The following is a 24,350-nucleotide window of genomic DNA, read 5'->3' on the forward strand; positions in this document are numbered from 1 at the left end:
CAAGACTGCATTTGAGATTGAGGTGTGAGCAGTAGCAGTAGCACTGAACAGCCTGACAGGCACCCAGTGGCTTCAAGGCAGCATGCTTGGGTCCTAACACTTGTTAGAAATTAGATTCACAAAAAGCCTCAGGGCTTTATGGTTCCCAACAGTATTCCTGGCAGTGCTTAATGTGTGGCTACTACAGAGAAAGACCAGCATCTAAGAATCTGTGTCCATGGGCTCCATGCCAGCCAGGACCAGCAGGCACCTCTCCACCCCAGCAGACTGTGCCTCTGTTCTGGGAAACGGGTGTTTTCTGAGGGAAAAGACATTGCTTAGATGACCCCAACCAGTTCAGCTTCCCCCATGGAAAACACCATGAAAAATACATTTTTACTTTGGAAAAAGCCATAGCAGCAGCAATTGCTTTATTTCTATGAATATGCAGGGAGACCAGGTTTCCTGACATCAGTCAGCCCAGCCGGCAACGCTCCTAATCTGCGTGACACTCGTGTCCTCCCGTGTCCGCGATGAGAGCGACCGCCTGGGCCAAACAGGGGAGACGTGTTTCCTCGGGTGCTGGCACAGTTCTGGCTGCCTCGACAAAACCCTTCCTTTCAGAGCAAGCGGAGCCAGCGACAGGAGCTCTGCCCACTGTAGGAAGGACAGGAGGAAAGGGAGCAGGGAATGCAATGCAGCGCCAGGAAAGCCGTGCCCAGCACCTTCCCAGCCGAAAAATCCTTTGGTAGCTTAGGGCCCTGGCAGGGGCAGGGCAGTTCCCAGCCCAGAATCCTGCTGTGTTTCTCTCAACCCTCGTTTTCCTCTAGGGCAGATGGTCTTTCCTCCTCTGAGCAACAAGACAGCAGGACAGCTTCCTTTGTGGAAGCAACCAGGGCAAAAGGCTCCATCTCCTATGGCTTCCACGCCTGTTACGCTCTGGATGGAGCCGAGCTTTGAGACTATCATGTGCGGCCAGCTGGGTAGGTGCTGGCAAGCAATCAGCATCTGACAGCGGGACTCCCTGAATGCTGGCACCGTGCAGTGGGGCTGACAGAGTCTTGAACAAGCTCTTGATGAGCTCCCCCAGCCCCAAAGCAGCAAAGCCCCCTTCTCAGCACTGCTCCCTGCTGCCTCCCGTGCCTGTGCTGGCTTCTCTGCTCCTGCCACATGTGCTGCAGAGCTGTGCTGGCCCCGCCGTGATCGCTGTGAGTGCAAGCTGAGATGCAGCTAAGCAGACCTAAGAGCACACTGCTGCTGAAACGGATGACCCTGCTTCCTCCTCCTGCCACCACCAGCCACCACCTCCCCAGCGTCTGGTCCACGATCCCAAACTGCAGGCTGAGTCAGCTCAACTTAGGGATGAGGTGCAAAACCTGAGCCAAATCTGACACAGGCAGCCAGCAACCAGGGGCTGAGCAAGGCACAATCCCGTCCTGAGAACCTGGGTGATGACTGGAGAGCGATTCCCAGGGTCTATGGGGCTTGGTCCTGGTCCAGCTGAGCCACAGCCAGCACGAGGTCCTGCACAACCAGGTCCACATCTGCCCGGGTGGTGTCTCGCCCCACACTCAGCCGCAAGGCATTCTGCGCCACGTCATAGGGGATCCCACAGCTCAGCAGAACCGAGGAGGGCCTGAAACATAGACCCGGGGGTGAGCAGGTTTAACTCAAAGGCTGAGGAGGAAGCACATGGATCACCAGAAAGTTTCACCAAGCCATTAAGAAGTGAAATCTGCAGATGCACTCCAGGCAAACCTGTCTCCTGCACAGTGCCCTGCTCACTTTCCAGAGGCACTTGCTTCCACTGGGCTTGTTGCCCTATGGTGGATCTGGCTTTTCCCTTCTAAGAACATCTCCTGTGTCCCCATCGTTGGCAGCTCTGCTGCGTCTACAGGGCATTGCTCTAGGCCAGGCCAAACACACCTGCCATCCCCCCCACACCCCTAAAGGAGCCCACTGGAGACCCCAACTGGGCTTGAGCAGGTGAGCCAGGCAGATGTGGACCTAAGGCAGACTCTCTTCTGGCAGTGCCAGGCGCTGAAGGGTACTTCCAAGCTCTGCTGGATCACCACAGCCAGGAGGGACGAAGTCAAGCATTCCAGCTGTGTCTGTGTAACCTTTGCAGCCCTTCAGCCCCTCTGGAAAGCTCTGCACCCTCTTTGTTCCAGCTGATGCTGCTCACAGCAATCCACAGTCCCTTTCCCTTCCTCTTCCCCTCCCTCCCACCTGTGCTCCTGTGGGAAGATGCCCTGGCAAAGCCAGCTGCTTACCGGTCCCCTTTCTCAGAGTGGCAAGCAGCCCCAACACTGGCAAGAAGTGTTTTGCAGCGAGACAGCACCCTTCGCCCTGCAGCACACACAAACACAGGTCTCCCAGCACCCAGGCTCTCTCCGAGGGCCATTGCCTGCCTCATCACTCTGCTCACGCCAAGACCCGCTGGTCTCTAGCTGCAGGGTGCTGTGCAGAGCAGGCGCTTGGCTCCGTGGGTGCCGTCACGGGACAGTGGTGGGCTAAGAGCTACCTTGAAGGCCTGGGCCCAGGATGGAGAAGTTAGAGGTGTTGCAGAGTCGCTTGGAGCCTGTGAAGTGGCTGTTGAAGTGGATCCTCTGCTTCCCAAAGGAGGCCTGGAGAAATCAGAGGGCTGTGAGCCACTCTGGGCTGGCGAGCAGCTCTGTCCCGATGAGGAGGTAGCAGGGCCAGAGGTACATACCCACCCTGGCTCCAGGCCCCACACTCTGCAGGCTGAGCCCCCGGGAGGGGAGAGACAAACGGGAACCAGGTCTGCTCACCTCCAGCCTGGCTTCCAGGTAATCCCGAACATCCCGCATATGAGCCTCGTAGGCCTCCCAGCTCTTGCTCACTAGCTCTGCAGCCTGAGGAGAGCAAACCCAGACAGGCACTTCCCTCTGTGCGCAGCCCCCTGCTACATGGGCCCAGCCCAGGAACAGCTTCTGCAGTCGCCAGGTCCCCCGCGTCCCCCAAAAGCCTCTTGGTGCCTTGCACCATGTGAACTGCATGACCACCCGCTGCCAGGGACGCGGAGCCTGTGGCAGGTGCTCCAGAGCTGGCTGGCACCAGAAAGCCCCATCTCCTTTGCCACTAGTTCACCCACCCTACAGAACCCCGAGCATGTCACCTCTAATAAGCAGTGGCTGTCTCCATGCTGGCTGCACGGGGCAGCACCCCTAGGGAACCACGCACCCGTGACCGCCACCGACTCACCTGGCCAAGGCCAGCGATCATTGGGGTGTTCTCAGTGCTGGAAGGGAAGGGGAAGCAGTGAGTTATTTCTCCAGACCAGAAACCCAACCTCAGGGACATGGACATTCCCTTTGGGAAACACCTCACCACTGGCAGGGGTTCCCAGACACCTCTCTGAGGTGGTGGGGAAGGGGGCACTTCCACCCTGTGGTTCCTCCAGCAGCAAAGCCTGCACACAGGCTCCTGCAGTTCCCACACACGCAACCATCTCCCTGCGCTGGGCTACCTGCCCCAGGGCTGCCAGGTGACACAGCTGCCAGCTCAGCTCAGACTAAGTAGCCACGGGTGGTCTGGCCACCACCCCAAGACTCAGCTCTCCGGGCCACCACCAGCCACCTTACCCTGGCCGGAAACTCCTCTCTTGTCCCCCTCCAAAGAGCATGGGGTGCAGCGGGGTGGCAGTGCCCGGGCCACGCACGTACAGCGCACCAATCCGTGGGCCATAGAACTGTGGGAAGAAACAGCCACGGTGACCCTGGGGACACCTGCCAGGTGTCCCTTTCCTATGCTGCTGCCCAAATCCAAGTGCCCTCCTGTCTCACAGGCACAGGCTGCTGCAGAGCTGTGTCCTGCCCTCAGCCTCCTCCTGCTCCCCCTCACCAAAAGGTCCCCCTGCCTCGCAGGAGCCTTGTCACCCAGCTGAAGACCCTCTTCAGAGCACCATCCAGCAGAAAAACTCTGTCCACTGATGAGGTATCAAGCTGTGGGGGGCTCCCAAAGTCTCCCTGGAACCCCAACAGATAGATCTTTGAGGGCAAAGAGCATCTGGGCCATGTGAACAGGGCCATACCTTGTGTCCCACGATGGTCAGGTAGTCCACCCCCAGCTCCTGCACATCCACACGTCCCTTGCCAATCATCTGCGCTGCATCAGTGTGCACCAGGATCCGGGGCAGCCCCTCTGCCACTCTCCGCTGGTTGAGGGCACGGATGCGTTGGCTTAGCTCTGCAACAGGCTAGTAGGAGGGCAGAGGATCTGCATCCCAGGGGTCACCTGCTGCCCCTCACCCAGCACCTTTTTGCAAGGCTGTCCCCACCCCACACCGCTTGCTGCTCTCAGGCTCACCATGATGACCCCGGTCTCATTATTGGCCAACATGATGGAAACCAGGCAGGTGGTCGTCCGGACGGCGGCAAGGACGTCATCCACCTCCACCCGCCCGCTTTGTGAGGACACAGGCACAAAGGTGGCTTCTGTGAGCCAAGAAACAAGCCCTGAGGTTTGCTGGGAGAGCCAACAGCACCCAGGGCTGCCCACGCCCCATGCAGCAGGCAGGAGCACCTGGCCTCGGGTGCCAGCAGGGCACTGCACCCAGCTCGAGGGAACAGGGACATATGGGGGGTCAGTGCCCTTTGAGGGGCAGAAGGGGGAACCTGGCAGAGCAAGAAGGTTCCCCGCCCTCTGCCACGGAAACGCCAGCAGAGCAAAGCCCTCCCCAGCAAACCCCAGTGTGCAGCCAGGTGTCCCCAGCGCATCCCCTGCAGTCCCTCTGCCGCTCACCCGCCAGGCTCTCTGTCACCAGCTGCTCCAGAGGCAGGCGGACCGAGTCGTGCTCCACGCTTGACGTCACGATGTGGGGCATCCCCCCACCGTCCCCCAGCCCGGCCCGGCTGTCAGAAAAGTGCCTGCGGGCGGTGTGGATCACCATGTTGTTTGCCTGAAAAGAGGAAGGCAGAGGGGAAAGTGAAGGCCCAGAGGGAGCGCAGCACCCTTTGTCCCCACCCTCCTCATCGTGGCAGTGGGAAGGGGGGTCACCGCCTTGCACAGACATGGCGGCCACTCCCACCTCTGTGCCCCCCGACATGAAGACGATGTCCTCTGGCCGGGCCCCCACCATCCTCGCCAGGCTCTCCCGCGCACTGCTGATGAGCTCCTTTGCCTTCCTGCCTGCAGGGTGAGAGCAGGCAGCTCCGCCATGGGCCCCCACAGCCAGGCCCTGCCGCAGCACAAGCCAAGGTGGTGGCTCCCTGGTCCCCACCTGCCGGGTGGCAGCTGCTGGGGTTGCCCCAGGCCTGGTGCATGGCGTCCCCCAAGGCCTGGGCCACCTCGGGGGCCAGCGGGGTGGTGGCATTGTGGTCCAGGTAGATCCTCCTGCAGGGACAGGTGGTGGGTGAGGTGGTGTGGGGGTGGGCAGGGGTGCAGTGGGGCGAGGCACTCACCCCTGCCATGCGTCGACACGTCCCTCTGCCGGCTCCGTCCCAGCACCCATCGCTGCTGTCACTGTCCCGCGCTGCTGCTGCCTCCCTGGGACCACAGTCGGTGCTGGCGGAGGGAACAAGGCAGATCCCTCCTGCCTGCCCCACTGCCACGGCACCCACCAATCAGCTCCCTCCTGCCTGCCCCACCACCATGGCACCCACCAATCAGCAGCCTCCTGACTGCCCCACTGCCATGGCACCCACCAATCAGCAGCCTCCTGACTGCCCCACTGCCATGGCACCCACCAATCAGCTCCCTCCTGACTGCCCCACTGCCACGGCACCCACCAATCAGCTCCCTCCTGCCTGCCCCACCGCCACGGCACCCACCAATCAGCAGCCTCCTGACTGCCCTACTGCCGTCGTGTCCACCAATGAGGTCCCTCCCTCGTTCCCCGCCATCATGGCCCTAACCAATCAGCTCCCTCTCCCCTGCCCCACAATAACAGCACCCGACAATCCACTCAGTCCCTCCTACCTTCCCCGCCGCTATGACGCCCGCCCGCCCGCCAATCCGCACCCCGCCGCCTGTGCAGCGGCCAATCAGCTGCCGTCACAGTCGCAACGGCACTGCGCCCGCCCATTGGCCGGGAGACGCCGAGCCCGCGGGGCTCCCATTGGCTCCCGGAAGGCGGCGCCCGCGGCACGACCAATCGGCTCCTCCTGGGGTCCGCGAGGGGCACCCCCCCCTCCCCCCACCAGGGGATGCCGGGGGTGGGGCCCGCAGCGCGCGGGGCCGCCCGCGCACTCACTGTCCTGCGCCGTTCCCTCTCCCCGCGCAACCAATCCCGCGGCCGCTGCCGCCGAGTCCGGCCGGAAGAGGCAGACGCGAGGCGGGGCGCACTTCCGGCGTGCGCCGTCGAGCCGGGAGCGGCGGGGGCGGGCTCTTCCGGGAGGGGCGGGCGGTAGCTGCCGCGGCGCTGCCCCTCTCCAAGATGGCGGCAGCAACCTCGGCCTGTTCCCCCCAATCCATCCTGCGCAGGCTCCGCAGACCCCCCTCCAAGATGGCGGTGAGCCCCGGGGAGGGGAGGGGCCGGGCCGGGCCGGGGGCAGGGCGCGTCAGGCTCCGCCGACCCCCGCCCGGGGCCCGTGGCCCGCAGGAAGCCTTAGGCGGGGCGGGCGGGCGACGCCCGGGGCCTTCTCGGCCCCGCGCCGTGACTCAGCGCGGCAGGGGGCCCTGGGCCGCAGGGGGGTGGGGGGCGCCCCCGGCCCCGCTCCCCCGGTGCCGATACAGCGGCCCCGCGGCGCGCCGCCGCCTCCGGGAGCTGCCGGCCGAGGGCGGCCGAGATGGTGGGGGGTCCGTAGGCCTGCCCGGGGCCTGTGGCCGGCCCATCTTCTCGGCGAGTCTGGGCCTCGTGGCTCCGCGGGCCCCGCCGGCCGGGGCGGAGGGGCCGGGCCGCAGCTGACAGGCTGCGGTGCCGCTCGGCCCGGGCCACCGCGCCGCCGGGAAAAGTGCCAGTCATGCTGCGGGGCAGGCCGGGCCTGGGCAGGGACGCGGCGGGCTGCCGCGAGTAATCGCAGCCCAGGCCTCGGTGCTGCGGGGGGCACCGGCCTGGGCCAGCTGTCACTGTTCCGGGGCCGCTGTCGCCGGGAGGAGCCGCAGGGGAACGAGCTCCCCTGCTCCGAGCCGCCCGTGCAAGGGAACTTGTGCGGCTCTGCGGCTTGCCTGTCAGTCCTTCGTGCCGGCCTGGAAGCCCGATGCCCCAGGCGGTCTTGATTTACTGTAATTTACAACTTGAAGTCCAAAACCCAATTAAAAACTAATTAACGTAAACAAACGCACTGTATTGGGCTTTAAGAACAGCACAGAGGAGCCGAGATGGTCTTGGCGTGCAGCTGTTTAATGGGCTGGGCTAACGCAGCAGCTGTCCAACAGCAACGGAGTGCACCATAAAATCCCAGATCTTATTGGCTTGAGCACATTTTCTCATCTGTTTATTTTTGCTGCAGGAAAAAAAGAAAAGCTTCATTTGACATACCCTTTGGTTTTTTTTCTCGTCTTTCAGATTATGTCATAACTACACGATAAACGAGCAGTGATGGAATCACTGGATACCGAGGTGAGGGCACGGAAGAAGCTGGGGACTGTTGAATATGTAGAGGCTTCAGGCTTCACGCGGGGAATACTGCCAACCAAGAAGGATGTAGTTCAGAATATGCTGTATCTATTGCAGCCCAAAAGAGCTGGCCAGGCCCAGCGGTCCAAAGAAGGTGCGGCCCAGTTGCTCGCTGAGCACCTGCAAGAGCACTGGTTGGTTTGCAACTTGCACACCATTGCGACACAAAACATAAAGAAACTTATCCTCAAAATGTACGAGGAATTTACAAGATTGTATCAGACCAGAAAGCAGAGACAGAACCAGGCTTTTACCGAGCGAGCAGACAAATTCAACGAGAGTTCGGAGAAGCTCTTTGATGTATTTTGTACAGACACGCAGACAAGAAATAAATTGGAGGAATACAGTGGAATAAAAATGACTAGTATTGAGTGGAAATTTCTTGAAGATCAAAGAAGCGAAAGAAAAATGTACTATGAAGATTTCACAGACAAGCCAGAATTGAAGATGATGGAAAGAAGACAAAAGATACAATGTCTGGAGCACTTCAGGAAACTCGCCAAGGAGGAGAAGGAAGGAAACAAAGCAAAGGAAGTGAAATATAAAAGTGATGAGCAATCAGATGAAGGCACAAGTGTGGATGAATCCTACCCTGCAGAGGAGAACGGCGGGGCTCCGGCGTTTTCACTGCGGGGCAGAAGGAAGCGCCGGTGCACCACGACTCCTGCGAGCGCCACCATGCCCCTGGAGTGCCAGCATATACGGATGAGCATCAGGAGAGTTAGGCCTGGGTTCTACGAGACTGTGCAGAAGGTCAAAAACTGCTAGCGCACACCGCAGTCAGCAGGCAGAGCTGCTGGAGTACGAGGTGGCAATGCACACGTTAGGCAAGTTTGAAATCCCACCGTCAATTGGAAGTGATTGTTGTAGATCTCCAAGCCAGAGCTCAGGAGCATCTTGCCTCTGGGGAAGAGTGCTGAAATGACAACAGCGGCAAGGACTAAAACACATAAATTTGGAAGAATAAATAGTCAGTGGCTAACGATGTGAAGGCTCAAACATAGCAGATGATCTAAAGTTACATAGCACTTAAGCCTCTTCTTCCAAGGTCCTGTCTACATCCGTGGGTTTTTGGAAGTCTCTCACCATTTCTGAGCCAGTGGTGGCCTAACAAACAGTACGAAACAGGACTCTCATTTACTGCAGGGAAATAACTTGGACTTCTTGCTAATAGAAAATTCGTATGCTGAAAAGCCCTAACTCCTGCTGGTTTCGATGGGAGTGAAAGGTGCTTGGCCCCTTTCAGCAGAAATTGGCATTGCTGTGAGGAAGGAAGCTGGTTTTCAGCTTGTGTTACCCAGGCCTGGAGAGGCACCCTGTGGTTTTGTGAAGGGATCGCTCCCTTGCTCGAGGAGGGGGAGAGAGAGATCAGGAGACTTTTGAGTGCTTTGGCTGTAAAAGCATTGGTGATTCTGAATGTTTTGTTCTAGATTGTATTTTAACAATGTTTCCTTGATCAGGATAATTACCTTCCCATAATTGGATGAGTTTTAACATGAAGTCCCTAATCTAGGATTTGAGGTGTGAATCCTAAATGAAGTGATAATATTTTATTTTCTGCGGGGGGGGGGGGGGGGGGAGGAAGGGGGAAGGATGCAAATTGCATTATTTAATATTAAGATTGGAAGAATTTTATAAACTGTTATCCTGTCTTCTTAGGTTATAGGGAAGAAAGAGCCTTTCCAGGTGTGGGTAGCTGTGGTACTTACAGCAGTAAGCACCTGAGTCTGGGCTTGCTTTTCCACCCCCTGAGGTCCCTGCAGACCAGCAGGGTGGAAATGGTAGTTTTCCACCCAGAGTTTGTTTGAACAAAATGTAACCCTCTTGCCCACATACATCCTGAGCAGTGACGTGTCGGTGATTCTTAGGTATCCGCAGTGTGAGGGTATCTGCCATTTTTAGTTAGAGTTGCTTTACTGGTTTTTAAAGATGAGAGACTTGAACTTTCAGTGAAACCCAGTGCTGGAGATCTCTCTGGTGAGATTCCCAAACCTTGCCAGACTACACTGAAGATTAAAACCCCCAAGTCTCTATTTGTTCACGAAAGTTCTCTGGTAGAAAGAGTGCAAACTTGCCTGGTTTTCAAATTTACCTTTCAGTGTGAATGTTGGTTTCCCCACTCCAGTATCTCAGCTTTCCCTCATTTCTTTCTTCTCCGTCCTGCACATCATTTTACTGACATTAACTCGTGCTGTTTCATTCTTTGGCTTTTGCTCCCTTAACAATAAATGCATGTACGAATAATTTTGACAGCTCCTTTACTTTTGATGAATCAGTTCTTGGACTGCTTTGAAGTCCTATGCCAAAGGAGGAATGAAACACAAATTAGCTGCTGGTCTGACTAGGACGCAGCAGAGCTAGCGATGAGCACAAGAGGTGGCAGCTGCTGTGGCCTTGCTGCTCAGGCAGGCTCCGGCGTACTTTTGCTCCCTCCCTCCGCCTAAGGATGGGTCCATCCGGCTCAGAGCGCTGCATCAGCTTCGCAGTGACCTTGCTCGTTAGTAGTGGCCAGGATCCTTACTCTGTCTCTAAGAAGTTCTTCATGGTAAGTTGCTCCAAAATGTTTAGCAAACTCCGTGTATTCCACATCACCAGTAGTGTCGTTACAGGTTTAATCGCACACGCCCGCGTTCTGCAACACTTTTCAGCTTCCGCTGCTTGAGGGTTTGCAGCCCTCTCTCTCCTCCTCTCTCTGACGTGCTTCACTGACTTTCCCGTGCAAATTATGTCACGTTTAAACTATTTGCCTTCCAGCCCTGAGGTGCTGGACTCGAGCCTCTCACTGGGCTTTTACACCAGCAGCTCTGTTTCAGCAGGGAATATAGCCAAGCTCGGACCTCGCCGAACTAGAATTTTTTTAATAACTGCTGTAAAACCCCCTTTGTATTACAAATATAGCTGACAGTATAAATGCTCATGTGTAAAGCAAATCCACCAGGGTTGACTCAAATACGGAACACAGCTGTATAGTGTTTTATGATTTTCAGGGATTCAGGGAATTTAAGGTTGTCAAATCTGACTTCCTGTATACCACAGGGAGTTACATTTCATTCAAAGCCCCACACTCAGCCTACTAGTTTTGGTTTAACTGACATGTCTTACAGAAAGTCGAGCTGAAGACGTCAGGAGTCTGCTGTCTTCCTGTTATATATTCGGTGATTTGTCACCTTTGCTGTTTGGAAAAAGGAAAAAAAAAATACTCCGACCATCTTCTAGGCTGTGATTCTTTTCATGACATCTTGTACAGGCTGAGCAGTGTTTATCGCATTTAAATCATACTTGTGTTGGTTTTATTTTTAACTGGGTTTGACTGTGGATAGAGCCAAAGCCTGGCTCTGTTTCTGCTGCAACAGGGGGAAAATTTCTAAATGATGTATTCTGATTACTCTCCTTTGGGACCATGGTGCCTTTTTAATTAGGACAGTAAATCTTGTCCCAGGATTCTGTACTTTTGTACGTTAACAGTTGTTGACTTTCCTTTTTTGGTGTGTCCCAAATAAATTAATATAACATACCTCTGGGCTTTTGTTTCTTCTTTCTAAAGGGGGAGGAAAGAGGAAACTGAAGCTAAAATAAATCTTTTTTACTCCAGCTCTCCCTCCCAGGCTCTTGCAGGAGCAGCTGTGAAGCACATGGGTGGACCCACTCCCATCCAGACGGCGCGTGGGGCAGCGGTAGGTGAGCTGCTGGAAACGGGAGTCTAGGATCGGGGCCTCACCTGCAGCCCTTTTTGTTTTTTGTTTTTACCAAAAATGCTGGAGCCTGGATCAGCTGAAGGTAAGGGGAGAGGGATGAAACCTCTGTGCACGGTGACAGGGCTTCACTTGGGCTGGGCTCAGTGTGCTTCAGGCCTGGGGAAATGGGTATCGGAGGCAAGGTTGGGGGCACCCTGTCTTCCTGGCGTGAGCCCGTGGGTGGGCGCCCTGCCTGCTTGTTCTCTCCTGACTGATTCAGGGACGTGTTGTGCAAGAGGAGCCACGGGGCAGGCGGTGTCTGAGACACGCAGGGCGATGGTTCGCATCACAGAACCCCCGTGTGGAAGGGAAAGAGGAAAGGAAGCAACGCTGGAAAGGGCGTGTTTGCTTCAACAGCTTTTCGCAGGAGGGCGGCATCGGGGCATCCCGGGGGCTGCAGATGCTTCTGAAGGATTCTGAGTTGCTGATTTAACTGGGTGTTGGTGGAGAAACATCTTGAGCCTTTGCAGTCAGATTTGAGCTCGCCTGCCTTAAATCTTTGGCTCAGGTTTCTGCAAGGGGGGGCAATAGAAAAGAGAGGGCTCCTGAAACCTGAGTGTGGCCAGGCTCCTCTGCGCGCCAGCCACAGGCCCTCGCAGCCAGGCAGGGCTCATGCCAGCCCCAGGGAGGGTTTTATGCCCCTCTGCAAGCAAAAGCTGACTTTTTGTGGCCCTTACAAGTGCCTTACTGCTGCCAAGGTCTGCTCGAAGTGAGGTCATACAGAAACACTCAACCGACCTCCTGGATGTGCCTCTCCACATGGCACCTGCCAGCTGCTGCTCTGCCTCCTGCATAGCATCTGAGAAAGGGAAAGAAACCGGGAGAAAACAACCCAAAATGCAAATTATTGCACTGCTGAGCAGGCTGGATGTGGAAAACAATCTGTGATTCAGAGCACAGAAACAGTCACAAAGTTGGAATTTCAAACAAGTCTGAGCCCAGCTCTGTGGGCGCACAGCTTGTGGCTGTGTTGGGCAGCACCTGCCTGCAAAGGGGCTCCCATAACCGAGGGGAAGGTGGGCGGGGGGGGCACAGGGAGGATGCCCCCACCACAAGCACTGGAGCCTTGTTCTAGAGGTGCAGGAGCTCCTCTAGAGTGACAAACTGTGGCACTACAGGCGGGACACCAGGGAAAATGGCTTTTCTGGGAAGGGTGGAGCAGACCTGTGAGACTGTCATGAGTGTGCTTGTGCTCAGCACCTGTGGCTGGGCCACGGGGGAGCTCCAGGAGGGGAGGTGGACCTCCCACTTTGCCTGACACCCATGTTTTGTCCCCTGGGGTGGGGGCACATCAGGCAGGTGGTGGCAAAGCCATCCCTGCAGTGACGGAGCTGGGCACTGAAACCCTGGAGTGGGGCACAGGAACCCAGCACAGCTCCTGCCTGACCCCCATCCCACAGCTCCCAGTGCCTCTGTGGGACAGGTCCCCCCAAATGCTGAAAGGAGCCTCAGGCCAAGCATTTCCATGGGTACACACATTAATTTATTAACCAGACATGTATCAGGGTATTTCCTGCTCTCACAGAGGGTGTTGCCTTGTTATTCTTCCTGAGTTTCTGGACAGCAGCTGCTTCCTCCTGGCACAGCTTTGGAGCCAGCAGATACCGCCCCAGTCTTTTAGCACTTACTAATGAATGTTCTGAGCCGCATCGCCTTGCTGAGTGCAATCTCCGGGGGCAGAGGGGCTGGAAATAAATCCTGGGGAAATCCCAAACGTTTGGGATTTGGGATAGGAGCTTTAGAGGTCTCTCCTTCCCGGCCATCTGGTAAGGAGTGCCAGAACCCCAGACTTTCCTATGCCAGATGCTCCCAAGGGCTCTGTTTCCCCCAGCTTCAAGTTTTTTACAGCTGCATGCATCCAGTGAAACCACTTTATTGCCCTTTTCCCAGAGCGGGTGATGGCAGAGCTGCAGGCAGCACCCACCCAGGTAATCCCCAGGCGTGCCGGTGGCCCTGCCGTCGCTCTGGCAGGCTGGAGGGCAGTGGAGTGATTCTTTACGTGGGCTGTTTGCTTGTTCAGTGTCCCTAATCATACCTGGACATGTGTGTTTGGAGTTTCTTTTGTGTCAGCGCTTTCCCACCAGCCTGCAGAAGGTGGTTTGCAGGTCACCAGGGCAAACGCTCCATTTCCCCCCTGTCGGGGTGTTACTGCCCACGTGCTCGGATGGCTGAGTTTCTGGATGAGAGAAGCAGGTGCTGCGGAAAGTCCAGGACTTTTGGGGTGATGCCTGGCTGACCGCAGGGAGGAGAGAGGTGGGGGGCCCTCAGCCCAGCTGGCCCCCTCTCCCCAGGATGGTCGCGGTGGGTTCGGGTGTCCTTGCACAGCAGCGGCTAATGCTGCCGCACTGGCTGCCAGTGCCCCGAGCTGGGGGGCAGCCTGACCCTAGCCCCCGGGGCTGGGGCTTGCAGAGGTGCGAGGGGGCAGCCGGCAGCAGCGAGGATGCTCTCAGGTTACACAGCCTTGTACAGAAATGAGTGGGGCCCGATGAGGTGTCCGCTGTCGGTGGCCAAGGCGTATTAAAGGGGAGCGCCGGGGTGGGCCGCTCAGCCCTGGCAGTGTCCCCACAGCATGGCGGGGCTGGGGGGCGAAGGGGACCTGCGGCACCTGCTGAAGCTGCACCGCACCGAGATCGCCATGGCGGTGGACGATGTCTTCCCGCTGCTGCATGGTCTGGCTGACCACGATGTTGTCCCTGAGCACATCTTCAAGGTGAGGCCACGGGGCGGGAGAGGATGGCCACGCCATGGCGGGGCTGGGGCCAGCTGGTGGCATGGGGACACGTGTTGATGGGCCACAGTGACACTGGCAGGAGACGCTGAGCCGGACGGAGCGGGAAGGCTCCCACCGCGCTTTCCACGCGCTTCTCACCTGGCTGCTGGGCCGCGATGCTGCTGCTGTCCGTGACTTCTGGGCTGTCCTCTTCAAGGACTACAACCTGGAGCGCTACAGCCGGCTCCGGCCCCTCCGCGGCGCCTTCCCCAGAGGTAGCAGGGGGCCGGGCAGGAGGGGCTGGCATCCCCGGCGGCTGCTGGTGGGCAGGGGTGGCACCCAGGGCCAGCTGTGCCTGTCCTTCTCCATGTTCCCCTTGCAGAGGTGGAGCTGGGGCGGCAGCGCCGTGGCAGGCGTCTATCCCCCAGCCCCATGGCGCCGGCCCCACACAGACCCCAATGCAAGAGGAAAGCCCTCGAGGAGCAGGATGGGGCCCGGCCAACGCAGCCCTCCCCACGGCACACTGCCAGCCCCGGTACGGAGACCTGGAGCGGGATGGAGATGGGGTGGGGCACGAGGGGGTCCTTGAGGCAGCAGGGTGCTGTGCTCCCCGACGCCCACCCTCACAACCTCACAGGGCCCCTGGTGAAGGTGAGGACCGTGAGGAAGCCGGAGGGCACGGATGCCCCCCGCACCGCTCGTGCTGGTGGTGAGTGCCAGGCCCCCTGGGCAGCGTCTGGCTGTGCACCCCGTTTGTCTGCAGAGGAGGGTGGGGGGCTGCTTGCCCTGCTGAGCTGCCCCCCTGCCTGCAGCCCTGCAGGCAGTGGCTGCCTCGGTGCAGAGAGCGGTGGCTGTGGCGGGCACTGAGGTACCCGTCACTCGTGGGGCCGTCGAGGGCATCCTCATCAAACATGTGCTGGAGCCAGGTAGGTGCCCCCCAGCCCTGCCCAACCAGCCCCCTGCCCAGTTTAGCCCCCCAGATTCAGGAGCCACCCCGGGCAGGGGGTGGGGGGGTGGGGGTCCTGCTGGAGCTGCTCTCGGCCTCTCTCACAGGCAGCTCCAAGGCGGGCAGCAAAGCCAGGGACGAGCCATGCACCCCCGCTGCTGGCGAGGAGCCGGGGGCCAGGAGCAGGAGCCGCAGCCTGAAGCCCCCTGCCCGGCCCAAGGCACCCCAAAGCGTACGGACCTCACCATCACATGTTGTCACCCCGCTTTTGCAGCTGCCTGAGGCTGTGGCGGAGGGTTGTCCCTGCCGGGCAGCACAGCCATGCTGTGGGGGTGCCCCCCAAACTGGGCTGTCCTGGCAGCTCCTCCCAGCACTTCTCTCTTCCCTCCCACAGAGCAGGGAGCCCCAGCTGCACCCCCAGGGCCGGCTGCCAGTGCCCACCGCGCCCCTCCCCAACCCTGTGCCCCACCAGGTGAGCCCCGGGCCTGGCATCTGCTGCACCCCGAGAGGCACCCACTGAGCCAGGGGCATCAGGGTGTCCCTGGCGTGTCCCTTTGGCCTGGCTGAGCAACAGGGGCTCAGCTGCCAGGGTCACCACGCTACAGCCCCCTGGAAACAGGCAATTCCTACCCTGAAAGCAGGTGGTGGGCTGGGTGCAGAGTTTGGGGCGGGAAGGGGGGGTGCCAGGCTACGGGGTCGCCTGCCAGCCTAAGCCCTGCTATAGCCAGGGTTGCAGCCTGCTGGGGGGATCGGTGATCCCCCAGGACAGGAGAACGAGGATGAGTGTGCGGCCTGTGGCGATGGCGGTGAGCTCATCTGCTGCGACGGCTGCCCCAGGGCCTTCCACCTCACCTGCCTGGTGCCCCCGCTGCCCCGTGTCCCCAGGTGAGCCCCGGGGCACCATGGGGACCCCAGTGTCCCCTGGCTGTCCCTCACTGCCATGCTCTGGCTGTGCAGCGGGACATGGCGGTGCGGCTTCTGCATGGCGAGTGCAGCTGAGCCAGGACCGCTGCGGGGAGCAGACGCGGCTGTAGAGCGACCCCCTGAGACCCCGGGGGAGGAGACGTGCAGCACCCGGCAGGGTGCAAGGGATGAGACCGTCTGTGGCCGCTGCTTCACCTGGATCCCTGCACCCCAAAACTACTCTGTGCCCAGCGGAGACCCCCGGTGAGCTCCTGTCATCCCCCCCATGCTGGCCCTAAAGCCCCTTGCAGGGGGGCTGCCTTGACAGTCCAGTCCGTGTCACCCCCGGCGGTTGTAGGGGGCCGCTGCTCTGCATATCCTGCGCAGGCACCACAGCCACAGGCAGCACAGAGAGCACCACTGGTGACCCACTACAGGCAGCAAAGGTTGGTACAAGCAGTGCCTGGCCCTGCCAGGGACATGGCGGGTGAGGTGGTGTGAGGAACAGCGCTTCAGCTGGGTGAGGGTCAGGCCGGCTGTAGCTGGAGGTGGGTAAGTGACGCTGTGCTGGAGAGGATGGGGGATAAGCTGGGGCAGCAGCAGGTGAGGGATTGAATCCCGGCACCAAGGCCAAGCCAGAAGGCAGCGGGCAGGCCACAGAGCTGGCAGGACACGTCTCCTCCCGCAGGCAGAGGATGGTTCCCTTGGCAGCGACCCAGTGCTGAGCCGCGATGAGCTCGACACACTCCTGGGTGAGGTATGGCACTTGGGGGGACACCAACGGGCAGAGTCCATCACAGCGAGATGCCGGACTCCAGTGTGACAAAGAGGGTGACGCTGGCCTGGGGGCAAGGCAGAGGGAGTGGGGACAGAGGCAGAGAGGGAAATGGAAAGGGAGTGTGACCACTGGGAGTTCTTCTGCAGGGCACCTGGGATGGGATCCTGCAGTGGGCGTTCCAGAGCATGGCACGGCCCCTCGCAGACACCCATGGGCTCTTCACCTAGAGTCTGCTGCCAGCAGAGCCCTCAATGTGCAGGCAGCGTAGTAACAGGCGCAGGGGCCGCTGTATCGAGGGACTCATCAGCATTACAGCACCACGACAGTACGCGACATCATCAAACACTGCAATGTCACAGCATGCAGGCAAACAACGGAGTCCTGCAAAAAGCATGTCACAGCTGAAGAATATAGACACAGCGTTCACACAGCATACATACATACATAAGATTAGAAAAAGGAAAAATATAAAGGATCTACAAGAAGGAAAAAAAAATAAAACCCAGTAAACACAAATAGAAATAAAAACCCTACAGTACACAGCACACGGAGGATGAGCAACACCAGCAGAAAACTGAAGCACTTCAACAGGACAACATAAAAACACACCACACACAGAAAAACTACACCAACAAACTAAAGAAAATACCACAGAGCTCCAAACTTTAATTAAAAACAAATATTCCCAACAGAGCACCAGTGGTGAAAACAGACGCAAGCCCGCCCAACCTACACCCACAACCACCCACAGCTCACGTGCAAGGCCCCCAAGCCTCCGCAACGCCCCTGCCGCAAAAGGGGGGGGGCTTCCTGCAGGCGCCCCTCGGTAAAAAGCCCACAGCACCCGGTATTCCCAGGCGGTCTCCCATCCAAGTACTAACCGGGCCCGACCCTGCTTAGCTTCCGAGATCAGACGAGATCGGGCGTTCTCAGGGTGGTATGGCCGTAGGCACCCCCTCTCCCACCAGCAGCCCTCTCCACAAACGCCACACACGCTCACGCACAACCCTGCAGCCACCCCCAACCCCGACGCAGGGCGCCCGCAACCGACCCCGCACACCCGACACACAACCAACACCCAACGCAACACACGCAACTACCCCCAGCACGCACCTGCCCCGCACCGCGCCCATGCAGACCGCGCCAACAAACACCTACCCTGCTCGCACACCGCCCTACAGCCCTCCTCGCTCACCGGGCAGGGCAGCAGCAGGCAATCCCCGCGCACACCTGAACCACCAGCACCACGCGCGCAACAACGCCTGCACCTACCGGCCGCAACGCAACGGCCCCCCGCTACCTAACGGCAGCCCTCGCAACAGGCAGCTGCCACGCTCGCTCCCACGCCACGCTTCGGCCCTCCGCAACGAGGCTGCGGGGCAGCAGGCCGCCACCGCGCCCGCCCGCCCCACCGGCCTGACCCGCGCAAGCAGCACCAGCTCACGCGCAAGGCCCCCAAGCCTCCGCAACGCCCCTGCCGCAAAAGGGGGGGGGCTTCCCGCAGGCGCCCCTCGGTAAAAAGCCTACAGCACCCGGTATTCCCAGGCGGTCTCCCATCCAAGTACTAACCGGGCCCGACCCTGCTTAGCTTCCGAGATCAGACGAGATCGGGCGTTCTCAGGGTGGTATGGCCGTAGGCACCCCCTCTCCCGCCAGCAGCCCTCTCCACAAACGCCACACACGCTCACGCACAACCCTGCAGCCACCCCCAACCCCGACGCAGGGCGCCCGCAACCGACCCCGCACACCCGACACACAACCAACACCCAACGCAACACACGCAACTACCCCCAGCACGCACCTGCCCCGCACCGCGCCCATGCAGACCGCGCCAACAAACACCTACCCTGCTCGCACACCGCCCTACAGCCCTCCTCGCTCACCGGGCAGGGCAGCAGCAGGCAATCCCCGCGCACACCTGAACCACCAGCACCACGCGCGCAACAACGCCTGCACCTACCGGCCGCAACGCAGCGGCCCCCCCGCTACCTAACGGCAGCCCTCGCAACAGGCAGCTGCCACGCTCGCTCCCACGCCACGCTTCGGCCCTCCGCAACGAGGCTGCGGGGCAGCAGGCCGCCACCGCGCCCGCCCGCCCCACCGGCCTGACCCGCGCAAGCAGCACCAGCTCACGCGCAAGGCCCCCAAGCCTCCGCAACGCCCCTGCCGCAAAAGGGGGGGGGCTTCCCGCAGGCGCCCCTCGGTAAAAAGCCTACAGCACCCGGTATTCCCAGGCGGTCTCCCATCCAAGTACTAACCGGGCCCGACCCTGCTTAGCTTCCGAGATCAGACGAGATCGGGCGTTCTCAGGGTGGTATGGCCGTAGGCACCCCCTCTCCCCCCAGCAGCCCTCTCCACAAACGCCACACACGCTCACGCACAACCCTGCAGCCACCCCCAACCCCGACGCAGGGCGCCCGCAACCGACCCCGCACACCCGACACACAACCAACACCCAACGCAACACACGCAACTACCCCCAGCACGCACCTGCCCCGCACCGCGCCCATGCAGACCGCGCCAACAAACACCTACCCTGCTCGCACACCGCCCTACAGCCCTCCTCGCTCACCGGGCAGGGCAGCAGCAGGCAATCCCCGCGCACACCTGAACCACCAGCACCACGCGCGCAACAACGCCTGCACCTACCGGCCGCAACGCAACGGCCCCCCGCTACCTAACGGCAGCCCTCGCAACAGGCAGCTGCCACGCTCGCTCCCACGCCACGCTTCGGCCCTCCGCAACGAGGCTGCGGGGCAGCAGGCCGCCACCGCGCCCGCCCGCCCCACCGGCCTGACCCGCGCAAGCAGCACCAGCTCACGCGCAAGGCCCCCAAGCCTCCGCAACGCCCCTGCCGCAAAAGGGGGGGGGGGCTTCCCGCAGGCGCCCCTCGGTAAAAAGCCTACAGCACCCGGTATTCCCAGGCGGTCTCCCATCCAAGTACTAACCGGGCCCGACCCTGCTTAGCTTCCGAGATCAGACGAGATCGGGCGTTCTCAGGGTGGTATGGCCGTAGGCACCCCCTCTCCCGCCAGCAGCCCTCTCCACAAACGCCACACACGCTCACGCACAACCCTGCAGCCACCCCCAACCCCGACGCAGGGCGCCCGCAACCGACCCCGCACACCCGACACACAACCAACACCCAACGCAACACACGCAACTACCCCCAGCACGCACCTGCCCCGCACCGCGCCCATGCAGACCGCGCCAACAAACACCTACCCTGCTCGCACACCGCCCTACAGCCCTCCTCGCTCACCGGGCAGGGCAGCAGCAGGCAATCCCCGCGCACACCTGAACCACCAGCACCACGCGCGCAACAACGCCTGCACCTACCGGCCGCAACGCAGCGGCCCCCCGCTACCTAACGGCAGCCCTCGCAACAGGCAGCTGCCACGCTCGCTCCCACGCCACGCTTCGGCCCTCCGCAACGAGGCTGCGGGGCAGCAGGCCGCCACCGCGCCCCGCCCGCCCCACCGGCCTGACCCGCGCAAGCAGCACCAGCTCACGCGCAAGGCCCCCAAGCCTCCGCAACGCCCCTGCCGCAAAAGGGGGGGGGGCTTCCCGCAGGCGCCCCTCGGTAAAAAGCCTACAGCACCCGGTATTCCCAGGCGGTCTCCCATCCAAGTACTAACCGGGCCCGACCCTGCTTAGCTTCCGAGATCAGACGAGATCGGGCGTTCTCAGGGTGGTATGGCCGTAGGCACCCCCTCTCCCGCCAGCAGCCCTCTCCACAAACGCCACACACGCTCACGCACAACCCTGCAGCCACCCCCAACCCCGACGCAGGGCGCCCGCAACCGACCCCGCACACCCGACACACAACCAACACCCAACGCAACACACGCAACTACCCCCAGCACGCACCTGCCCCGCACCGCGCCCATGCAGACCGCGCCAACAAACACCTACCCTGCTCGCACACCGCCCTACAGCCCTCCTCGCTCACCGGGCAGGGCAGCAGCAGGCAATCCCCGCGCACACCTGAACCACCAGCACCACGCGCGCAACAACGCCTGCACCTACCGGCCGCAACGCAACGGCCCCCCCGCTACCTAACGGCAGCCCTCGCAACAGGCAGCTGCCACGCTCGCTCCCACGCCACGCTTCGGCCCTCCGCAACGAGGCTGCGGGGCAGCAGGCCGCCACCGCGCCCGCCCGCCCCACCGGCCTGACCCGCGCAAGCAGCACCAGCTCACGCGCAAGGCCCCCAAGCCTCCGCAACGCCCCTGCCGCAAAAGGGGGGGGGCTTCCCGCAGGCGCCCCTCGGTAAAAAGCCTACAGCACCCGGTATTCCCAGGCGGTCTCCCATCCAAGTACTAACCGGGCCCGACCCTGCTTAGCTTCCGAGATCAGACGAGATCGGGCGTTCTCAGGGTGGTATGGCCGTAGGCACCCCCTCTCCCGCCAGCAGCCCTCTCCACAAACGCCACACACGCTCACGCACAACCCTGCAGCCACCCCCAACCCCGACGCAGGGCGCCCGCAACCGACCCCGCACACCCGACACACAACCAACACCCAACGCAACACACGCAACTACCCCCAGCACGCACCTGCCCCGCACCGCGCCCATGCAGACCGCGCCAACAAACACCTGCCCTGCTCGCACACCGCCCTACAGCCCTCCTCGCTCACCGGGCAGGGCAGCAGCAGGCAATCCCCGCGCACACCTGAACCACCAGAACCACGCGCGCAACAACGCCTGCACCTACCGGCCGCAACGCAACGGCCCCCCGCTACCTAACGGCAGCCCTCGCAACAGGCAGCTGCCACGCTCGCTCCCACGCCACGCTTCGGCCCTCCGCAACGAGGCTGCGGGGCAGCAGGCCGCCACCGCGCCCGCCCGCCCCACCGGCCTGACCCGCGCAAGCAGCACCAGCTCACGCGCAAGGCCCCCAAGCCTCCGCAACGCCCCTGCCGCAAAAGGGGGGGGGCTTCCCGCAGGCACCCCTCGGTAAAAAGCCTACAGCACCCGGTATTCCCAGGCGGTCTCCCATCCAAGTACTAACCGGGCCCGACCCTGCTTAGCTTCCGAGATCAGACGAGATCGGGCGTTCTCAGGGTGGTATGGCCGTAGGCACCCCCTCTCCCGCCAGCAGCCCTCTCCACAAACGCCACACACGCTCACGCACAACCCTGCAGCCACCCCCAACCCCGACGCAGGGCGCCCGCAACCGACCCCGCACACCCGACACACAACCAACACCCAACGCAACACACGCAACTACCCCCAGCACGCACCTGCCCCGCACCGCGCCCATGCAGACCGCGCCAACAAACACCTGCCCTGCTCGCACACCGCCCTACAGCCCTCCTCGCTCACCGGGCAGGGCAGCAGCAGGCAATCCCCGCGCACACCTGAACCACCAGCACCACGCGCGCAACAACGCCTGCACCTACCGGCCGCAACGCAACGGCCCCCCCGCTACCTAACGGCAGCCCTCGCAACAGGCAGCTGCCACGCTCGCTCCCACGCCACGCTTCGGCCCTCCGCAACGAGGCTGCGGGGCAGCAGGCCGCCACCGCGCCCCGCCCCGCCCCACCGGCCTGACCCGCGCAAGCAGCACCAGCTCACGCGCAAGGCCCCCAAGCCTCCGCAACGCCCCTGCCGCAAAAGGGGGGGGGCTTCCCGCAGGCGCCCCTCGGTAAAAAGCCTACAGCACCCGGTATTCCCAGGCGGTCTCCCATCCAAGTACTAACCGGGCCCGACCCTGCTTAGCTTCCGAGATCAGACGAGATCGGGCGTTCTCAGGGTGGTATGGCCGTAGGCACCCCCTCTCCCGCCAGCAGCCCTCTCCACAAACGCCACACACGCTCACGCACAACCCTGCAGCCACCCCCAACCCCGACGCAGGGCGCCCGCAACCGACCCCGCACACCCGACACACAACCAACACCCAACGCAACACACGCAACTACCCCCAGCACGCACCTGCCCCGCACCGCGCCCATGCAGACCGCGCCAACAAACACCTACCCTGCTCGCACACCGCCCTACAGCCCTCCTCGCTCACCGGGCAGGGCAGCAGCAGGCAATCCCCGCGCACACCTGAACCACCAGCACCACGCGCGCAACAACGCCTGCACCTACCGGCCGCAACGCAACGGCCCCCCGCTACCTAACGGCAGCCCTCGCAACAGGCAGCTGCCACGCTCGCTCCCACGCCACGCTTCGGCCCTCCGCAACGAGGCTGCGGGGCAGCAGGCCGCCACCGCGCCCCGCCCGCCCCACCGGCCTGACCCGCGCAAGCAGCACCAGCTCACGCGCAAGGCCCCCAAGCCTCCGCAACGCCCCTGCCGCAAAAGGGGGGGGGCTTCCCGCAGGCGCCCCTCGGTAAAAAGCCTACAGCACCCGGTATTCCCAGGCGGTCTCCCATCCAAGTACTAACCGGGCCCGACCCTGCTTAGCTTCCGAGATCAGACGAGATCGGGCGTTCTCAGGGTGGTATGGCCGTAGGCACCCCCTCTCCCGCCAGCAGCCCTCTCCACAAACGCCACACACGCTCACGCACAACCCTGCAGCCACCCCCAACCCCGACGCAGGGCGCCCGCAACCGACCCCGCACACCCGACACACAACCAACACCCAACGCAACACACGCAACTACCCCCAGCACGCACCTGCCCCGCACCGCGCCCATGCAGACCGCGCCAACAAACACCTGCCCTGCTCGCACACCGCCCTACAGCCCTCCTCGCTCACCGGGCAGGGCAGCAGCAGGCAATCCCCGCGCACACCTGAACCACCAGCACCACGCGCGCAACAACGCCTGCACCTACCGGCCGCAACGCAACGGCCCCCCGCTACCTAACGGCAGCCCTCGCAACAGGCAGCTGCCACGCTCGCTCCCACGCCACGCTTCGGCCCTCCGCAACGAGGCTGCGGGGCAGCAGGCCGCCACCCGCGCCCCGCCCGCCCCACCGGCCTGACCCGCGCAAGCAGCACCAGCTCACGCGCAAGGCCCCCAAGCCTCCGCAACGCCCCTGCCGCAAAAGGGGGGGGGCTTCCCGCAGGCGCCCCTCGGTAAAAAGCCTACAGCACCCGGTATTCCCAGGCGGTCTCCCATCCAAGTACTAACCGGGCCCGACCCTGCTTAGCTTCCGAGATCAGACGAGATCGGGCGTTCTCAGGGTGGTATGGCCGTAGGCACCCCCTCTCCCGCCAGCAGCCCTCTCCACAAACGCCACACACGCTCACGCACAACCCTGCAGCCACCCCCAACCCCGACGCAGGGCGCCCGCAACCGACCCCGCACACCCGACACACAACCAACACCCAACGCAACACACGCAACTACCCCCAGCACGCACCTGCCCCGCACCGCGCCCATGCAGACCGCGCCACAAACACCTGCCCTGCTCGCACACCGCCCTACAGCCCTCCTCGCTCACCGGGCAGGGCAGCAGCAGGCAATCCCCGCGCACACCTGAACCACCAGCACCACGCGCGCAACAACGCCTGCACCTACCGGCCGCAACGCAACGGCCCCCCGCTACCTAACGGCAGCCCTCGCAACAGGCAGCTGCCACGCTCGCTCCCACGCCACGCTTCGGCCCTCCGCAACGAGGCTGCGGGGCAGCAGGCCGCCACCGCGCCCGCCCGCCCCACCGGCCTGACCCGCGCAAGCAGTACCAGCTCACGCGCAAGGCCCCCAAGCCTCCGCAACGCCCCTGCCGCAAAAGGGGGGGGGGCTTCCCGCAGGCGCCCCTCGGTA

At 61.8% G+C, this 24,350-nt stretch overlaps 3 protein-coding genes and 10 non-coding genes across 18 annotated transcripts; 2 read left to right on the forward strand and 11 right to left on the reverse strand.

Moving 5' to 3' along the window:
- Positions 1–372: 372 nt before the first annotated feature.
- Positions 373–6,414, reverse strand: SCLY (selenocysteine lyase). Of its 6 annotated transcripts, none has more exons than XM_055817033.1 (13): positions 6,194–6,414; positions 5,222–5,334; positions 5,030–5,130; positions 4,744–4,900; positions 4,309–4,436; positions 4,034–4,198; positions 3,585–3,691; positions 3,205–3,241; positions 2,772–2,855; positions 2,504–2,606; positions 2,253–2,328; positions 1,424–1,615; positions 373–636 (listed from the first exon to the last, which is right to left on the reverse strand). In XM_055817033.1, the coding sequence occupies exons 1-12, from the start codon at positions 6,412–6,414 to the stop codon at positions 1,456–1,458; spliced, it is 1,452 nt and encodes a 483-aa protein (XP_055673008.1). In that variant the 3' UTR covers positions 373–636; positions 1,424–1,455. The 6 variants fall into 6 exon arrangements, with proteins under 6 accessions (XP_055673008.1, XP_055673012.1, XP_055673009.1 ...); XM_055817037.1 differs by adding an exon at positions 5,403–5,505 and having other exon boundaries at positions 373–1,615; positions 6,194–6,297; XM_055817034.1 differs by having other exon boundaries at positions 373–1,615; positions 4,034–4,156.
- On the forward strand, positions 6,315–11,072 carry LOC101914942 (uncharacterized). The gene is made up of 2 exons (XM_055817040.1): positions 6,315–6,451; positions 7,448–11,072. The coding sequence occupies exon 2, from the start codon at positions 7,481–7,483 to the stop codon at positions 8,324–8,326; it is 846 nt and encodes a 281-aa protein (XP_055673015.1). The 5' UTR covers positions 6,315–6,451; positions 7,448–7,480; the 3' UTR covers positions 8,327–11,072.
- Positions 11,073–11,142: 70 nt separating this feature from the next.
- On the forward strand, positions 11,143–17,342 carry AIRE (autoimmune regulator). The gene is made up of 12 exons (XM_055817579.1): positions 11,143–14,002; positions 14,103–14,277; positions 14,385–14,537; positions 14,640–14,711; positions 14,815–14,928; positions 15,056–15,180; positions 15,343–15,420; positions 15,673–15,833; positions 15,906–16,115; positions 16,210–16,297; positions 16,540–16,608; positions 16,776–17,342. The coding sequence occupies exons 1-12, from the start codon at positions 13,862–13,864 to the stop codon at positions 16,854–16,856; spliced, it is 1,467 nt and encodes a 488-aa protein (XP_055673554.1). The 5' UTR covers positions 11,143–13,861; the 3' UTR covers positions 16,857–17,342.
- Positions 17,343–17,461: 119 nt separating this feature from the next.
- Positions 17,462–17,580, reverse strand: LOC129785498 (5S ribosomal RNA). The gene has a single exon (XR_008749575.1). It is a non-coding gene; the product is annotated as a 5S ribosomal RNA (ribosomal RNA).
- A 569-nt stretch (positions 17,581–18,149) lies between these two features.
- Positions 18,150–18,268, reverse strand: LOC129785424 (5S ribosomal RNA). The gene has a single exon (XR_008749501.1). It is a non-coding gene; the product is annotated as a 5S ribosomal RNA (ribosomal RNA).
- Positions 18,269–18,838: 570 nt separating this feature from the next.
- On the reverse strand, positions 18,839–18,957 carry LOC129785515 (5S ribosomal RNA). The gene has a single exon (XR_008749590.1). It is a non-coding gene; the product is annotated as a 5S ribosomal RNA (ribosomal RNA).
- Positions 18,958–19,528: 571 nt separating this feature from the next.
- On the reverse strand, positions 19,529–19,647 carry LOC129785526 (5S ribosomal RNA). The gene has a single exon (XR_008749601.1). It is a non-coding gene; the product is annotated as a 5S ribosomal RNA (ribosomal RNA).
- Positions 19,648–20,218: 571 nt separating this feature from the next.
- On the reverse strand, positions 20,219–20,337 carry LOC129785537 (5S ribosomal RNA). Its single transcript, XR_008749612.1, has one exon. It is a non-coding gene; the product is annotated as a 5S ribosomal RNA (ribosomal RNA).
- A 570-nt stretch (positions 20,338–20,907) lies between these two features.
- On the reverse strand, positions 20,908–21,026 carry LOC129785548 (5S ribosomal RNA). Its single transcript, XR_008749623.1, has one exon. It is a non-coding gene; the product is annotated as a 5S ribosomal RNA (ribosomal RNA).
- A 569-nt stretch (positions 21,027–21,595) lies between these two features.
- On the reverse strand, positions 21,596–21,714 carry LOC129785430 (5S ribosomal RNA). The gene has a single exon (XR_008749507.1). It is a non-coding gene; the product is annotated as a 5S ribosomal RNA (ribosomal RNA).
- Positions 21,715–22,286: 572 nt separating this feature from the next.
- On the reverse strand, positions 22,287–22,405 carry LOC129785441 (5S ribosomal RNA). The gene has a single exon (XR_008749518.1). It is a non-coding gene; the product is annotated as a 5S ribosomal RNA (ribosomal RNA).
- A 570-nt stretch (positions 22,406–22,975) lies between these two features.
- On the reverse strand, positions 22,976–23,094 carry LOC129785452 (5S ribosomal RNA). Its single transcript, XR_008749529.1, has one exon. It is a non-coding gene; the product is annotated as a 5S ribosomal RNA (ribosomal RNA).
- A 571-nt stretch (positions 23,095–23,665) lies between these two features.
- LOC129785463 (5S ribosomal RNA) lies at positions 23,666–23,784 on the reverse strand. Its single transcript, XR_008749540.1, has one exon. It is a non-coding gene; the product is annotated as a 5S ribosomal RNA (ribosomal RNA).
- Positions 23,785–24,350: the final 566 nt, after the last annotated feature.

Source organism: Falco peregrinus, chromosome 12, assembly GCF_023634155.1.
Source record: "Falco peregrinus isolate bFalPer1 chromosome 12, bFalPer1.pri, whole genome shotgun sequence".
NCBI lineage: Eukaryota > Metazoa > Chordata > Aves > Falconiformes > Falconidae > Falco > Falco peregrinus.